General features: G+C 37.9%; 3 protein-coding genes across 3 annotated transcripts in view; 2 read left to right on the forward strand and 1 right to left on the reverse strand.

Moving 5' to 3' along the window:
* The window catches only part of LOC134651346 (organic cation transporter protein), a 499346-nt gene that overhangs the window by 368370 nt on the left and 112731 nt on the right, over positions 1–18245 (reverse strand). The window lies entirely within an intron of this gene.
* Positions 2063–4823, forward strand: LOC134651804 (ribosome production factor 2 homolog). The gene is made up of 5 exons (XM_063506914.1): positions 2063–2182; positions 2267–2482; positions 2885–3158; positions 3776–3917; positions 4507–4823. Exons 1-5 carry the CDS (start codon positions 2160–2162, stop codon positions 4794–4796), a joined length of 945 nt encoding a protein of 314 aa, XP_063362984.1. The 5' UTR covers positions 2063–2159; the 3' UTR covers positions 4797–4823.
* The window catches only part of LOC134651338 (organic cation transporter protein-like), a 56670-nt gene continuing 55619 nt past the window's right edge, over positions 17195–18245 (forward strand). The window contains exon 1 of the mRNA XM_063506412.1: positions 17195–17656. Coding sequence (XP_063362482.1) covers positions 17554–17656 — 103 coding nt within the window. The 5' untranslated portion in view covers positions 17195–17553. The remainder of the gene's footprint in view (positions 17657–18245) is intronic.

Raw genomic sequence — 18245 nt, forward strand, 5'->3', positions numbered from 1 at the left:
ATGCAGTTACTTAGTTAAGTAAATTTACTATTCATAAAGACCTAAATCTTGTGTTTTGGTCTCCAACTGTGAACACAGTAAAGTTTCTCCCTTAAGGGGATCATTATACCCACATCTCCCCTAAATCTTAAAACTTAGATACGCGATAAGTCCCGTTGTACAATTTAATAATGTGTAAAAATCGTGAAAGTTCAAATCAGTGATATAACTTCAATCATAAAACACTAATCCCTAAATAATTAGTTGAGAGTCAATTTGGCAGTGATCGACTATGCAGGTCTTTGCTGTATACGTAGTTATTGGGCTTCTTTGGGATTTACCTTTTTTCCCTCTCCTTTATTCTCCATCCAGAATCCAGAGCCAGATCAACTACAACTACACGTAACTACACTGCACTTTAGCAGGCAGACAATAAGTAAATAATAAACATATTAACTACTTTCGTATTTGAAATATTAGTAAGTAATTTGTATTTACTTACGAGTAGGTATACTCATAGATATAGTAGTAACCACTTAAATTTTATCGCATATTAAACACAAAATAACCTAACATTTTCCTATCCCATAACTAAATGCATGTTGCTCGGTATCAGTGACGATATTGAATGCGTAGGGATTTTCCCCATACGAGTAGGGTTTCTGCAATCGCCCGTGTCCCGCTTTGCACCGGTTCTGTAAGTATATCGTGTAGGTAGGTACCTATCAATCATCTTGTGAATTGAGCGTTTGAATCCATTACATATTATTTTAACCATTTTCCTCAATGAATTTCTTGAGGGTTTTCTTGACCAAGACCGTAAGCAGCGGTTAGGTTTAGATACATTGAGAGTTTGAAAAATGTGTGTAAGTACATCTTTCTGATGTGTGATAACCATAATTAATATGGGTTATCCGGGTAATCATAATGTATGATTTTTACCGTTAGAGAGAAGTCAATATTTAAGGCTGGTACTTTTGCTTGCTAAACTATATTTTAAAATAATAGGTATCCTAAAAATAATGCCTTAAAAATAACAATTGTATTACTCAAACTCGTCAAGAGATGGCGACACCTCCGAGATAGAACGCGCTAACGATGTGTCGACGTAGAATCATGACCTCCGAGATGCAATTTACATCATGCAAATTGCCGAGTTGCCGACCCGATCTATGTCAAATGCTAGGAACGGATTAGTGCTTGGTGCTAGCTGCATTCAAGCTATTGAACACCTTCCATTCCTTCCAACATTCTTGCGAACTCTATTACTCTATCTTTTATTTCTAAACTTTCTACAAAAATATGGTAGGTAAAGCCTGCCCAGTAACAGGCGTGTCTCACTCCGCGATTTCGTCGCTTTGCTACAGGTAGCTAAAAGTACATCCCCGTTCCACACCAATTTTGGTGTCTAGCCATAAGCCGCGCGTGGCGCTGTCGCGGCCATATCTGTGCTGATCGTAACAGACGCGTTTTGTTATACCTGAAAACCGGGTGAAACGAATAATCAAAATCATATCGATTCCATTCGTTCACTGTTTTGGCCAAGCCACATACATATTTTGACTAAGGTGTAGGGTTTGTGAAGGTTTCGTCTTGGCAACATTTTACATGAAAATGTTTTTGGTGAGATTTAAGTATGAAGTCCCCTCCACACTCGTGCGCGAAGTCGCGAACGCGAGTGTGGAATCGAATTTCGCAAACAGCGAAATCGACTCCACACTCGCGTTCGCGGCTTCGCACCGCGATTCACGCACATAGTCTTCCATCCCCTAATTTTAAGGGTCGGGGATGATTTACTATTAAAAATCCTGAAATATGTATCTGGGGGCATCTTATAAAATCTGGGGGGCATCTTATAAAATCTGCTCTTAACTGATTCCCCATACAAAATTCCACCCCCAGTTTAACCCCCTGGACTAAAAATTCCAAGTTTTAGATTTTTTTTGTTCTTTTAGTGTTCCGTACAAAACTTTGTTCACGGAACACTTATGGGATCACTTCGGTCTTGCAAATCAGTTTACGAGCAAGTTGTTGCGAGTCATCTCGTTACGATATTTTACTGATTTCCGAACGTACCACTCGCTGTCTTATTTGTCAATTCAATTGTCAATGTCACTAAGTTTCCCTTTCCCCACGTGTTTATTTGTGGTGGACGAAATTAAATTATATTTTGCATTACAATGGCTGTTATGCAAAGAATTAAGTAAGAATGGTTATTTTTATCATGCCTAGTCCTTTTTAATGATATCAGTGACTTTTATTATGTTGTTTTATTGTAATTTTTCAGAAAACCGACTACTAGGAAAGGTAAGAAGGTTTTACAATCAAAGGAACCCAAACCCACCGAAGGGCCCAAACAATGTATATTCCTTCAGGGGAGGAATCCCTCGGAGCGGACTAAACAGCTATTAAAAGATATATACGATTTGAAAAAACCCGACGGCGCTTATCTTCGACGCAAGAATGATTTCGTTCCTTTTGAAGACGCTACTCTCATTGAAAAGTAAGTCGAGTCAATTTCACATATTCTATAGTTACAGTATATTAAGGCTGCCATCAGTCCGGGTTTCCCCGGAATTGTCCTAATTTGGAGGCCGTCCGGGGGTTTTCAAAATGATAATATGGTCAAAATGCTAGAATGTGTCACATATTCTCGTTATATCTATAGACAAAATGTGTGCAGCTATATGTAGGAACTAGTTTTAGCTTTACCAGGCTTCACTGAAAATCAGCATCACATGGTGTGTCCAAGGACTCACTTCGGGACATCAAGCTGAGTGAGGACCTTTTAGCGCAATTCTCTGGACTGTTCGTCAAAATATTAATTTGTGTATCATGTTCTTTTTTATGCTAATAAATATTTCTTACCTTTATTTGTTAAGCAAATTCTATATGCTCCTTTCAGAATGTGCTATAAGAAGGAGGCATCACTGTTTGGTGTGGGATCACACAACAAAAAGCGTCCTCACAACATCATCCTGGGTAGAACATTTGACTATGGAATATTGGACATGATAGAACTTGGTGCCGAGAACTTCAAAGCCATGTCTGAATTTCAAAACATGAAAGTACTGGCGGGGCTTAAGCCATGTCTGCTGTTCCACGGGCCAGCGTGGGAACTCAATAATGAGCTGAAAAGATTGAAGTCTTTGTTGACAGACTTCTTTCATAGAGAGAAGGTGGGAATCCCAAAGATTAACCTGTTAGTTACTTAACCCTTGTGTTGTTGTTGCTGTCCTAAGGCACCCCAGAGGCGCAAAGGGCATTCACAAGTACGCACAACACGTTCCTATCTTCAGCAACCCTTTTGGCTTCTCTCCAGCTAACCCTTAATAATGCATATTGTCTCAATTTTTGAAAATTGTAATGAAACCCTGAATATGATCCATAAGGTTTTCTTAAATTTTGACAACACACACAAGAATGATGTATGTAATATGTGATTTTTGTTAAAGATTATGAACTTGAAACAAAACCGCATTCAATAAGTAATTGTTAGATAATTTATGTTTGTTAGAGCTGTGGCAGCTGACTCTTATGCGGGTCAATATCTAAGGGTTTTTTGTCCTCCTGATTTCTATGGACAACGGACATATTTTTGACAAAGTGTTTTGACATTTAGATGATATTTTTGGCTGTCTGGTCCCCAGGGGGATCCCGACGACTACCAATTGCCCAGATATATCATCAAAAAGTATACACTTAGTGAAAAATTACATTAAAAATGCTTATAACAGTTATAACATTGACTGAGGACTTATTATTTAATGCTAGACATATGTAATGTAACTTACAGGTTGAGTCCATAAGGCTCCAGGGATTGGAACATACCATCAGTTTCACGGCTACGGATGAAGGCAACATCTACATGCGCTCCTACAGGATACTGCTTAAGAAGAGCGGCCAGCGCACACCTAGGATTGAGCTGGAAGAAATTGGTATGGCTTTATTCTTTATCTTTCTTGTAGAGAGTAGAGTAGTTGTGGTAATAGTATAACTACTATACAGTGAAATCTGGATAATCCACAACACCCAGTAATCTGGCACTAAAAGAGGGTGCAAGTGATCACTCTATGTCCAAAATGATAAAACTCACATTATCATACTATCTTCTTTTTATAAATTGCACCCAAAAATCCGGGGTATGTTCATAATATGACATACCTACTTAAAAACCTAAAGAAATATGCAGATTGGCTCTAACTTCCAGTAATCTGTGTTGTTGTAATCAGTAATGTTTGTATCAGTGCTAGTACCGGACTTAACACACCTTGAACACTGACCAAAAAGAAATGTTAAAAAGACGAATGATTATTAACAGTTTGTGAGATTTGACAAATGAATAACGCCATGAGATTCTAAATTTACATAACAAACATGTTCCCCAGACTGTACAAGTGTTATTTTAAACGTCAAACTTCTACGAAATTATGACATTTACATAACACTTGATCGAAAATAGGACTTAACCCTAATATACATAATACGTAGGATACATAAAACAAAACCGATGTTGTTGCATTTCAGGGCCTTCAATAGATTTCAAGCTAAGAAGGACTAAGCTAGCGGCGGATGATTTATACAAGGAAGCATGCCGAGTCCCCAGGGAAGCCAAGACCCTCACAAAGAAAAATATTTCCAGAGATGCATTTGGCTCCAAATTGGGCCGTATCCACATGGGCAAGCAAGACATCAACCGCCTTCAGACTCGCAAGATGAAGGGCTTGAAGAAGACTCCGGAGGAACGGAGGAAAATGCTTATAAAGAAAAAGCAAGCCAAGAAAATGGCAAACCAAGCCCAACCTATGGAAGCATGATTAATAAACTAGCTGGCTGTTTATTTTCGATTGTTTTATTTTATCATCTTCAATGTTGTTTTGGATATTTGCAAAATACACTTATGATGGTGAGGGAAATAATAGGTGGCATGACAATAATTTGAACACTAAGTACATATTTATAATACTCTTGAAGAATATGAATATGATTTTTCCTTTGCCGCGTCCAATAATGTATATTTCTCCCAGCACACACTTTAATTATCTATTAATATCTGGGAGACCGAGCTTTGCTCGGAAAACATATAAAAACTCAAAAATGCGCGTTTTCCCAGCGATAAGACTTAGCTAGATCGATTTATCGCCCCCGAAAACCCCAAACAGCAAATTTCAGCAAAATCGTTAGAGGCGTTTCCGAGATCCTTGAAATATATATATAAATAAATATTCATATAAATAAATAAATAAACAAGAATTGCTCGTTTAAAGGTATTATATAATATATATAGATTAGATATGTTACAATTTATTAGCTTTGACAGCCCTGCACGTTCTTTCACTGAAAAATATTAATAGCGTAAGGTAATGTAGTAGTCTGGGAACCAATTCATTCCACGACTCTTTCCGCACAATATTGTGTAGGTATATATATTGCGATAAATTAAAAGCTTTAGATAGAATACCTACGTCAAGCCCAACCAGTGGCGTAGCTAGAGGATATGGCGCCCGGGGCAGGCACCAAATTTGCGCCCCCCCCCCCCCCTCCCCAACGAAATGAACTAACGAAAGGGTTACTTTTTACTTATTAAAGTTTACTTTTGATTTAGACAAATAAGTGTTTTTTTAGTCCATCGGTGGCTAACAAGCTTACGACTCACCTGATCGTAAGCGGTCACCGCATCCTATGGACGTCTACACTCCAGGGGCGTTACATGCGCGTTGCCGACCATTTTAAAACTTATACCTACACTTCTTTTTTGGAGATCTCCTTAGACTTGAAGATTCAATATCGCTTGTAAGTTTGGGATCGTAGACTATTCATAGCGCGCCTTTGGACTGATTTGAAGGGACCAAGGTGGCATCTAGGTGCTCATTATATGGGATCTGTCCATGGTCGTACGCAGCATTTTTTAAGAGGTGGGGCAGAAGTAGGGGAGGCTGGGGACGTTGTAACAGGGTACGGTTGAAACAGAGATTCTTAGCTTATGGTCAGAGACCAGGGTGGGACAACTGCCCCACCTTGCCCCACCGTGGGTACACCTATGAATCTGTCTGCCCCAGAGTAAAGTATCGCCTCCCTTTATTGAGCACGCCGAGTTTTTTTGATACGAGCGCAGCCTACCCAGCAAGGTGGCTACGAAATTATTAGACGACCCTGATGGAGATGTCAACACCGAGGCTCCCAATAAAGTCAAAGTCAAAGTCAAAATATACTTTATTCATGTAGGCCTAGCAACAAGCACTTATGAATCGTAACATACTTATAAATTATCTTAAGCTAATTATCAGAGCAATTTATTGATGTTATTATTCCATAAGAATATTGGATTATTATACAAATCAAATTAAACACAAATTAAATTAAATTACTCCCTGACATGGGAAGGGTTGTGCCTTGAAAGATGAGGTTTTCTTAGCGGTAAACGCGCAAAATTGAGTCTTGGATCCCACACCGATACTCTGGATAGAATGCTCTCAATACCTGACACAGGTTTTTCACGGCATTCTAGTATCACAGAACGAGCGATGTTAGCACGGCATGTGTTATAAGTACAGGTTGGTCCAAACCTTGCCGTCCAAAAATTTTTTTTTAGATTCCTCACGCTGTGGGCTATCAGAATATGTATGTTAGCCGACTTTTCGTAGTTTTCGAATTATGATTTTTATTTTTATTACTTTTAACTTTTGTTGAGAAATTCCGGGGTAAGCTATTATTTATTAAAAAAAACTATTGAACTTTTTTGAATATTTCTTTTTGTAACATAATCCATCACAAACGGCGCAGTTGCTAAAAAAAATCAGCATCCTCACTTGGCTGTGTTTGGAAAAAAAGACAAACTTTTACGTTCAAGCTTAGATGTTGCCCTTACCTAAATAAATAAAAAATACAAGCGATTTCAAGGACTTTTGGTTATTTTAGAAACTGCTAGACCCTACGTTTTTTAAAAGGTCAAAAAAGTGATACTTAATAGTCATAATTTGTCAGAGTCGCCGCTCAAAGGATCTGAGGTGGAAAGCTTCCAAATTAGTAATTCATTACAAAAATCCTCTTTTCTTATTTCTACTATTATTTTATGGGGTCACTTCCCCATCGCTATTTCATTAGAAGGCATAAAAGCAACGCAAAGTTTCACCCCGGAATTTCTTAACAAAAGTTAAACTCGAAAACTACGAAAAATCGGTTAACATACATGGGGTAAATTCTGATGACCAACGACGAGGATTCTAAAAAAATGTTTTGGATGTCAAGGTTTGGACCACCCTGTATACAGGGTGGCTAAAAAATAACTGCATTTCCGTTGCCAGGGAGGTTTTGGAATTATACTGAGCAATTTTTACTATGAGACCATAAGTCGCGAAAAAATTTTTTTCTGTTTCCTACTTTTTGGCTGGTCCATTTTCTATGGGAGGTCTTTTGCCCATTTTGGCGCCCCCCCTTGGACGGCGCCCGGGGCACGTGCCCCCCCCAGCACCCCCCTAGTTACGCCACTGAGCCCAACAAACGATCTGGGGGCACGGCAGTGCCCCCGCCAAGTCGAGTTTGTTTTCAAAAAATATCGTTTCCGTAAATTCGGTCACAAAAATACCATTGACGTATTAGCGGTGTTGGCTCAAGCGTTAGAATATTTCGCAGAAATACTCTGCGGGTATTTCGGAAAACCCCGTTGACAACTGCCTACTGGAACCCATACATATACGAGTGATTCCAATACATATGCGATTTACATAAAACCATGTAAATAAGTATAATCTGTGATTCTATTTGCATAAGAGTATTAAAATGTCTAACATGTTTAATGATTCATTTAGTTTAAGTAGAACTGATGAATTAAAGTGGTCAATAAACAGGTTTTTATAGTAGGTGGATACTTGCTTAGTTTTGTAACTGTTGTTGATGTTTAGATATAAATTACCATAAAGTAGAAATAGTTGTAAAAAAACAATGGAGAAAAGGTTTGACTTTCAATATTGAGTTGAGACCCGACCATTCAAGCGAAAGATTCTAAAATTCTACAACGCGATTCCAGTTCGTTGTGAATTTTATAGCAAGGCAGTGTGCAACAAAATAGCAGTTTATTTATTAAAAGAAACTCGAATATCATTTCTAAAACTAGGTTACAGACACAGACAGTCATGGTTTGTCATGGGCCGTCTATCACCAGAGGGCCTACCGCGAAACACCAAAATTGAAACTATTTGAAACTTCGTTATCTGCCTCTCCTCCTCCTTTCCTTCCTCAATACATTAGTATTAGTCCTCTTGCATATTCGAGCGTTAAAGAGGCAGATAACGAAATTTTGATTTTCGTGTTTTTCGCGTTAGGCCCTCGGAAAACTATTCTGAAGTATCTTTCTACAACCCGTATGTCATTCTAAGTGCTCACAGACTTTACCTTGTACATAAATATTAGTAGCATGTAGTGCACGTCGCTAATTTTTTGACGTCAACATGACGTACCTATACCGTATATCAAGAGCGGCTAAGCTATCAAATTTCAACAGGAAAGATTCCTCACATTGTTATTTCTGTGAGTTGTACCTACGAGGGGTTTCCCGTGGATAAGTAAGTGTAAGTACTAATACTAAGGTATATGGGGCATTATCTATGAAAAGGGACCTTATTGTCGATGGCGCTTACGCCGCACAGCAGCAGATGGCATTGTAGGTACATATTTATATCGGAGCATCGTTATGAATGACGTAAGCGCCATCGACAATAAGGTCCCTTTTCATAGATAACGTCACATATACTCCTTACATGTCAATATCAAACCGGTGTACGAAAGGTCTTTGCTATTAATAACAAGGAGCCAACCTCGCGGGTCGGTATACCTACCCTTGCAGAGGCGAAGCTCAGGGATAGGTTACTGACCGTACTCAGGATCAGAAGATATATTTATATTGGTGGCCAAGTCCAAGTCTTGGGTAAGCCAGTGTAACTTTAACTCGAATCGGTAACAACCTTGCCTAATTAAGGCGCGTCCGCGCGTCCCTACCTACCTCAAGCAGGCGTGTCTCACTCCGCGATTTCGTTGCTTTGCTACAGGTAGCTAAAAGTACATCCGTTCGGCTCCAATTTTGGGGAAAGCCATAAGCCGCGCGTGGCGCTGTCGCCACCTAGCGGCCATATCTGTGCTGATCGTAACAGACGCGTTTTGTTAGAGAGTGAAGGCCCGATTCGGATTTTGTAATAGACATCGCCAAGTTACGATAACGATATCTTTAAGATCTAACCTGTCAAATTTGGCATTACCGCGATTCTGCAGATACTCTTGAACGATTTCCACAAGATATTACTTAGAGATCTAATTCACATCTCATAGATATCTAACACGATCTATCGTAAAAGTGAAGCCCTTGCTACACGGTCGCCGACAAGCCCCTCAGACCGCGTGGCCTTGGTCTGGACGGACCGTGAAGACAGTTGTTTCCAACAAAATTGGACCAAAACTGACCAAGGACAGACCAAGGTCAGACGGTTAGAAGGCTTGTCGGCGACCGTGTAGCGAGGGCTTGACATTGGTTGCCCGAATTGCGCTGCAAAAGAGAACTAGTTGAAATCTAAACTATAACGTATCTAGAATGGATCTAGTACGTGTCGTCTCTTGTTAATATCTTGAAGTTCGAATACGGCAGTGAGTCTTCTGTACTTAGTACTATTATTTATTCTGTGCCTCAAGGAGCTTGTCCAAATACTAGAAGGCACAGGTTTGTCTTTTCTATGGCAGAGGATGAAGGTATACAAATTTATAGATAAATTCTAAATGCTTTTTAGAAGCTCTGCGTTTGACCTCAAGTGTCGTCCATTTTTTAAACTCTAATCAATTTAATGGGCAATTGTTTTTTTATGGGTTAATAATAATCGATGCTCGTATAAAACTCTAATGATTTATTGGGAGTGGCACTTGATAAATATCTGACTCTGTGTGGTAGTAAACAACATTGAAAATATAATTTATCTCGCACGCTAAATGAAGTACTTTACACACGAATGTATCGTGGTAGTAGATGTAGCTCTACTATTTGTAAGTAGGTATAAACACTGCATACCTGTTGCTAGATCGATTAATTACGACTTGCACTGTGTTATTAAAGTTATTAACCAGATCTCAAGCAAATACTTGTTCACAATGACCACACCATAGGTACATAATATACAGTAAGTAGTAGTTGCTACTATCATGGAATACTCAGCCCATAGTTGACAAATTGCTGGGTTCTCATTGTCAACGCTGCTGCTAAGCGCATCGTATCAGGCGATCCAGTATTAATGTATCCCCCGATTAATTAAATAAATATTATGGGAAAATCTTACACAAATCGACCTAGTCCCGCAGGAAGTTCAATAAGGCTTGTGTTGTGGGTAGGTAGACGACGATACATAGGTACCTATAATATATAGACATATATCTACTTATATACAAATGCATAAATATGCAGAAAACATCCCTTAATACTGGGATAATCCAATAAATAAATGCCCTTAATACCGGGATTCGAAACCAGGACCTCCAGCATCCTAACGGCTAAGTCAACCATACTAAGTCTGCCAAGGTTTGTTTGCAACGGTCTGCTATACTAGTCAAGTGCATGCTTAGGCTTATAAAGCTGGAGGTCCGATTATGCATATACATAGTTATTACTGTGCTGTCACGAGCTATTTATACTGGGGACGAAGCTCACGATTCACTCGTAACAGTCCACTCCATCTTTGCGAATAAAGTAGCTACGCATGAATGTACTCAAACTCGTAAAAATGCAGATATTTCTGCGTTTACTTTGCACGTATAAACTGGTTACTATTTTATTACTTACTTATAATACGTATACGTTAATTAGACCTAGGTTTCACTTTGTATACCTATTTACAAATCTTTTTAGGTTCGTAGATAAGGTTGTTGTGACGTTGCGGTTAGCCATAGCTGCAAAATGTACCTACCTATTATTAGTTGTGTGACTAGTGCCATTGCCTACTACTTACCTACTGTTTCCAACAGAAAGTTTTACGCCCCTTATATTTTGGCAATAAAATGTTAAGTGTTGGTGATAAAGCCAGGAAATTAGAAGGAAAAATAAGATATGGCGCGCAGCGCGAAACTTGCGACGGAAGATTAGGCCATCGTGCGGGTTTTTACCTCTTATCTCAATTGGTCTGCATGATGCTGATTTGCATTTGTGGCCACCTGACGAAGCCTGCGTTGTGGATATTTCACTTCTGTATTTCCTAGATAAAAATGCATTATTTGTAAAATTTAATTACTTACTTTTATCGACAAAAATTAGTCTGAAAATATACTTCTGATTATAATTTTGATCATCAGATCCCTCGGCAATATCACTAGCTATTTTGTACTAAAATTATACTGCTAATTATGTTATGTATGGTATATACAACTGCAAAGAAATAAAAATTAGATATGGTTAGACAATCAATATGAAATTCTCTAGAGACCTCATACTATTGTAACTGTGACAAAGTACAAAATATGTAGGAAATTAAATTATTTAACTGTACCTACTTATCTAGTTAAGTTTTATGCACTTGTGCCATGCGGGCCCCGGTAATTCACCTGTTAAAGAATTTATAAGGAAATTTTTCCTGTATGCAAATGACCTACCTGCGGTTCAGCTGGATTTGAGGATATTATTATGTACCTACCGGATATATAGGAATTATTTACCTACCTAAATGTAATCTCAATTCAGTATTATATACCTACCTAAGATTTTTTTAAGCATATAATTGCCTATTGTTATTTAAAACTTGAATTTAAAATGTATGACGCTAGGTAGGTATATATGTAGGACGGGAGTACCTAAGTGGACGAAAAAGATTCGAGCCCTACACCCCACCAGGGGGTAACAGGATGGAAAGAAGAAGAAGTAGGTAGGTATATATGTTCCTACACTTAGGTTCATTTTTGGTAGATACGGAACTCTAAACTAACTTAATTACCAGATAAATTTAACGTACGTACCTATATATATTAGCCCTAAACATAATAGAAGCCTCATAACTCATAATCATGAACAAACAAAGCCAGCATGATCTGATATTTTCAAGGCGAGTGAAGCCGGTAATTGCAGTTTTCAGGTTTGCCCCAGCCATGACGCATGTTTTACTCAGTATGGTCGGTGCCCCAACTTAAGTAGGTACTTTTACTTTCTATACCAGCGGTTCTCAATCTTTTTTTTTGACGGAACCCTTTTGGAAAGCGAAATACTTGATGGAACCCTACGATAAAAAAATAGTTTTTAGAAGTGTATTTTTGAAGTGAAAACTTCTTTAGCGGCGCTGGGCACTTTTTGAGGTGGGGAAAAAATGATAAACTCGAGACAGCGTCGCGGCGATCACGTGACCGTAAGGACCGTAAGGGGCGTAAGGTTTAGATGGCCACTCATAATAGGCTCGCGGTGCTCGGGCCCGGCGCCCCGGCGCGGAGGCGGGCAGCCTCGCGCGCCGCGGTAGGGTGCCGCGCTTCAATAGGATAGTTTTGGTTAAGTTAGGTTAATTTAGATGGCATTTAAATCAATAAAGAAAAACTCAATGTTATTTGACATTTATGTTGCGGATTCCTTTTCGAGACTCTTTACCTATGTTCAAATAATTTGACGTTGTCATGGCAGTATGTAAATAAACATGTCAATGACAAAGTGTGATCTTATTTGAGAATGATAATATTATATAATAAATAAATAGAATACCTCCGCTAAACGTATGTATCGTGTTACCGGGCGTCGGTAACATAGTGAGGTGAGTTTTCACTTCTATCGGCACTCCCGGAGTGCAACTGTTGTTGCTTGTTTTATTAATAAGCATAATTCTAAATTCTTGCGGAACCCCTGCAGGGGTGTCGCGGAACCCTAGGGTTCCGCGGAACACACTTAGAGAACGGCTGGTAAACATCTCGCTCGCACTAAGGTCCGTTTCAGGTCCCTTTTTATAGTTTTTCGTAAATAACTCTTAAACGGTGGCCCGTAGTAAAAAATGTTCTATTACATAAGCAATCTACATAAAATTTTCTACAAAAAAGATTCAGTACACTTTTTTGCTGGGTTCAATATTTTAAAATATATTAAGGTGGGAAAGTTACGTATAATTTGTTCCAAGGTCCTTTTTTTTTAGTTTTTCGTAAATAACTACCTACCGTTTACGAGTTATTTACGAAAAACTAAATAAAACGACCTTAGAAGAAATTATATGTAACTCTCCCACTTTAATATATTTTAAACACTTTTAAAATATTGATCCTAGCGAAAAAGTGCACTACTTAAATCTTTTTTGTAGAACATTTTATGTAGGGTCACTTGTCGAACATTGAAACAATCGTACACAGTGAAACTTTGCGATATCTCGGAAACTAGGTGTTATCAGCTAGTGCCGTCTGTCAAGCAAGGGAAGGCTCAGGGACCCCCAGCACCTCCCCAATACGCGAGCGCGCCTCGGAGAAGGAGCACGTTGCTACGAGCGTTATTGTGAATTCGTGCGACAAAAGTAATATTTTTCATTTATGTTTCGCAATTTTTTACCAAGATATAGAGTCTAGTTTGGCGTTATTTAATTTTTTGTTGTGTTCTATGTGTATTAAAGTTACTTTGGAGCTAAATATTTTTAAATTTCTTTCACTCTTTGGTGCAGTTTTTTTTAATTATTTCAAAAAACACCCCCTAGTCTCACAATGAAACATTTTTATGCAGTAAACAATGAAACATGATGTTCACTGAACACCAGTATTTTAGTATACAATGAACCAAACTCATAATTTATTTAATTAATTAAAGACTATGTGCGAAATTTGTGAAACTAAAATACCATGAAAATTGATAATAATTTGTCTATCATATGACAAAACATAAGATACTTAACTTTAGAAATGGCTGACATAGGATAGTTTATATGTTGAATGTTTCATTGATGGCAAGGTTAAGGTCACATATCTAACATTGAAACAGTGGTTTATAAACACTATGTTGCAAGAAAGAGTATGATATCAAGCATGGAGATGCTTAAAACCCTCCCGCGTCCACCTAGTTGGCAATCATGCTCCGTGGATATAAAAGGCGCCTTTCTCGCAGCATGCCGTAAGTGCCGACCAGATTTTCGATTCACAATGAAACTTAGGTGTGTTTACAATGAAACAAGTCTTTCGCTTTTAGATATTTCAGCAATCTTATAACGATTCCATATTTCGGAAACCTTTTCAATAACAAATTTCAGCCTACCACTATGTTCTCCTTTCCTTTCTCATTAATTGATTGAAAGGATGTATGTATTAATGTAACTCATTTATTACAACGTTTCAATGTTTATTAAGGATGTTTCATGGTAGACTATATATATTACATCTGTTTCACTGTAAAAATTAGAGTGTTTCATTGAAAACATGCACAAGTACACAATGAAACAAAACTAATTTTTCAAAAAAAGCTTTATAATCAGGCATCGGAGTTTTTGTCGCATGGTAAGACTAATAGCAAGCTATGGAGTCGACATTTGCTATAAATGTAAACTCTTATTCATACTCATACTCATGATTAATTTTATGTAATATGAGAACAGATTACTAAATAGTTACTACGTATATGAGTTTAATTTATTAAACCTCATTTGTTGCAATAGAGCCGAAAGTGAATGGAACTGTCACCTAAGAAAATAACCTTCCGCAATTAAAAAAGTTATGAATTAATTATATCACTACTGTCATTGATTAGTTGTTGACTTGAAAGATATTTTACGTTTCAACATGTGTCCGTCTATACTTTCATACTTATTTAAACGAGAAATTGGAAAGATTAATCAGATGTGCGATTTGGACGAATCGATTTTATCAGCGGTCAGTACCTACATGACATTAGGTCTTTCGCAGCGATGTAGTTTGTATAGTTGTATGTTAAAATAGTTGAAGTTATGAATTCATAATGTAAGTAATAGAAAAATATTTTTTTATATAATTCGACTAAGATAATATACACGACCGACCGCTCTAAAGGCATTTTAAGATAAATTAAATAAATGAGTATGAGTATGAATAAGAGTTCACATTTATGGCAAATGTCGACTCCATAGCTTGCTATTAGTCTTACCATGCGACAAAAACTCCGATGCCTGTTTATAATACAGAAACTGTTAAGAATAAGTAGAAATCAAGAACGCCATATGATAGCCAAATAAATTGTTTATCTTCATACGAAATATCACACTCATAACTTTAAAAACACCAGAGATAGGAAGGCTTGAACTTTTAGTGTTTCATTGATCAACAACTAACCCTACCTATATTAATACTTATGTAATAGAATTTTTTTTACTACGGGCCACCTTTTAAGAGTTAAGCAGGTATCTACGAAAAACTATTAAAAGGGACCTTGAAGCCCCTGTAGGTATAAATAATTTATTTTTTCGTGATTAACTTAGTGTACTTATACAAAAGTAATATTATAAGGTTTAAAACATACATAATTACATATTATGTAGGTTTCGACATGGCATCAGGCCGTTTAAGATGCAAGCTTTTGGATTTTTATGTAGAAATGCTAAGCTAATAATGACTTTGCTGACTGTACCTTACAAGATATTATTAATCCAAGAGGTTTATGATTGATTGGTTTAGTTTTGTTATTAAACTAGTGTGTGTCGACCGAGTAACATCCCGAATGCCCAGTTCAAGTTGACAATCAAGCTAAGGTGCGGGTAGTTCGAAAAACTCGCGCGGCTAGAAAATGTTGATGTCAACTTTAACCAGTCTTCTCCGAGACCACTCTCCTTGAAACATCGGAGCTATATTTTGAAACTTAATTAGGTATACATACATGATTAAGTCCCGTGTTAAACTTAATAATGTGTAAAAATCATAAAAGCTTAATCAGTGTTTAGTTTTTTTTTATGTTTGACATACACTTACCTATGTTGATTAAATTGTTCAACAGAATCTGGATAACATCTCAACACACCATTGTGTATGCTTATTGCTGCGTTTGTTAACATATCATAGAACAAGTTAGCATATCAGATAAAGTCTAGGCATGTCGAAATGGGCAGTTAAGAGATACGATCGAAGAGCGGCGTGCGTTGCAAGGTAATTTAATGAATAGGTAGGTAGTGGAATGTCCTGCCGAGGGCGAGTCTCGTTGTTGTCATAAATGTCATAATACAGTCTCCAGTCTCCACACCATAGAGGAAACGCGCGCGGATGGTTTGAATATAACGAGGGCTTTATATTTACATATTTAGTTAGGACCAAGGAATACAATAACTAATAAGGTTAAGGCCACCCCACACTAGCGTCTTTTGAGCGTGTGCATCTAGTCAGCGCTACCTATACGAAAAATAGCGCCGCTACGCAGTTGCGTCCAGCAGCAGCCATAGAGTCGACTAGGGGCCCGATTCGACATCGCCAAGTTACGATAACGATATCTTTAAGATCTAACCTGTCAAATTTGACATTTCCGCGATTCTGCAGATACTCTTGAACGATTTCCACAAGATATTACTTAGAGATCTAATTCACATCTAATAGATATCTAACACGATCTATCGTAAAAGTGACATTGGTTGCCCGAATTGCGCTGCAAAAGAGAACTAGTTGAAATCTAAACTATAACGTATCTAGAATGGATCTAGTACGTGTCGTCTTGTGAATATCTTGAAGTTCGAATACGGCAGTAGGTGCCGACGCTCGGAGACGCTAGTGTGGGGTGGCCTTAACACGAAAGGGGACGACGTCACGTAACCGCTTTTCCAATTTCCCCATGCGAATACGAACGTAGTCCCCATTTTCCTCTGGATATTAATATCGTATCGTATCGTATCGATCGTATCGTATCGTATTATTAACGTTAACGATATAAAAATATTTATTCACAGCTATTATTCTTTTATGGAGCTTTAAAAAAAATGATGAAATTTGTGTTTCGCTAACCCTTATAATAATAAAAAAATCGAAAAAAGTCAAACGAACCCCTTTGTCAAACGAAAAAATAAAGTCAAACAAACCCCTTCATTTTCCAGGGGTTTTTAACATTTTCCATGTTATGTGTGCATCTTTACAGTAGTTTTCCTTTTGCGAGTAGGTAAATACTCGTAGGTAAATAAATAAAATTCACAAACTGCTGAGCAGGAAGAATAATTTTCCGGTTTATTAAACGGTTTACGTATTGTGAGACCTTTTTAAACCTTATCTAACGTTCAATAATTGATTTAATTATGGACCTTGATTGGTAAACAATACCGCTATTATAATTTGTAACACAAAGTTGCAGCGAAACGCGAAGGCGACGTCTGTTGAGGCTGCGTCCGTGTTAGAGGTGCCGGAGCATACCCTTGACCGGCCGTCAGTCGCCGCGCGACTCTCGGTCAGCATCCTTGTGTCTACCACAGCTAGCTATAAAGCCGGTTCACCCCGCGGACACCACAGTCCAGAGCCATGCGCCTCCCCCTAAACGCGATCGCTGACGCTCGCCGAAACGCGACTTTTACGCATATCCCGATCGCAATTTTGCGCTTTATACTCTACACTCACATATTCGAATAATTGACTATCAGTGAAAAAATACTAGTGCTAGTGAAAGACTGCAAAATGAAGGGACGGAGCGAAGAGTTTGCGCCCCAGCCTGAGCTGCAAGAGCTTCTTCAGAAGCCAGGCAGTCTGCCTCTACTGTCCCATCGGAAACGCGCGACAAGTATGACATATACTTTTTTTTTTAACTTATCTTTCCGTTGACCATGTTTGTAAATATTCTAAGAGCATTGTATGTAAAGAACTCCGTCACGCCGGATTAGATTTGGACGTAAGACGTAAAGCGTGCATAACTAAAACAGAATCTCTATTATTTGTTAAAATTATTATTGAGCAGGTACGAGTAAAACAGACGTTAATTATTCAAAATCCTTGATTTGATAATGTCCAGTGACTTCTCTTACCTGTTAGAACTGGTATTTTTCATTTGATATTATTTATTCTTTTAGACACCTGTTGTCCATTAGGTTCAAGTATAGGTCAAGAATGCACTCAAAAAACATAAATACAGTGTGTAAGTCTAATACGGGCAATAAATTAAACCAGATATAGAATTTACCCGTCTTATCATTAATTAAAATGTTTTTTTAAGTTACACTTAATTATGACCCCGTGATTAATTTTTTCCACATGTACCGAGCAGCAATGTACTGCAAACATTAAGAAACAGAAGATGACATGACATTACTAGATACGAGCTTTTTATAGTAACTGCCAACAAGCGTTGACAGTTACTTTAAAAAGCTCGTATT

The sequence above is a fragment of the Cydia amplana genome, chromosome 10 (assembly GCF_948474715.1).
Source record: "Cydia amplana chromosome 10, ilCydAmpl1.1, whole genome shotgun sequence".
NCBI classification, from domain to species: Eukaryota; Metazoa; Arthropoda; class Insecta; order Lepidoptera; family Tortricidae; genus Cydia; species Cydia amplana.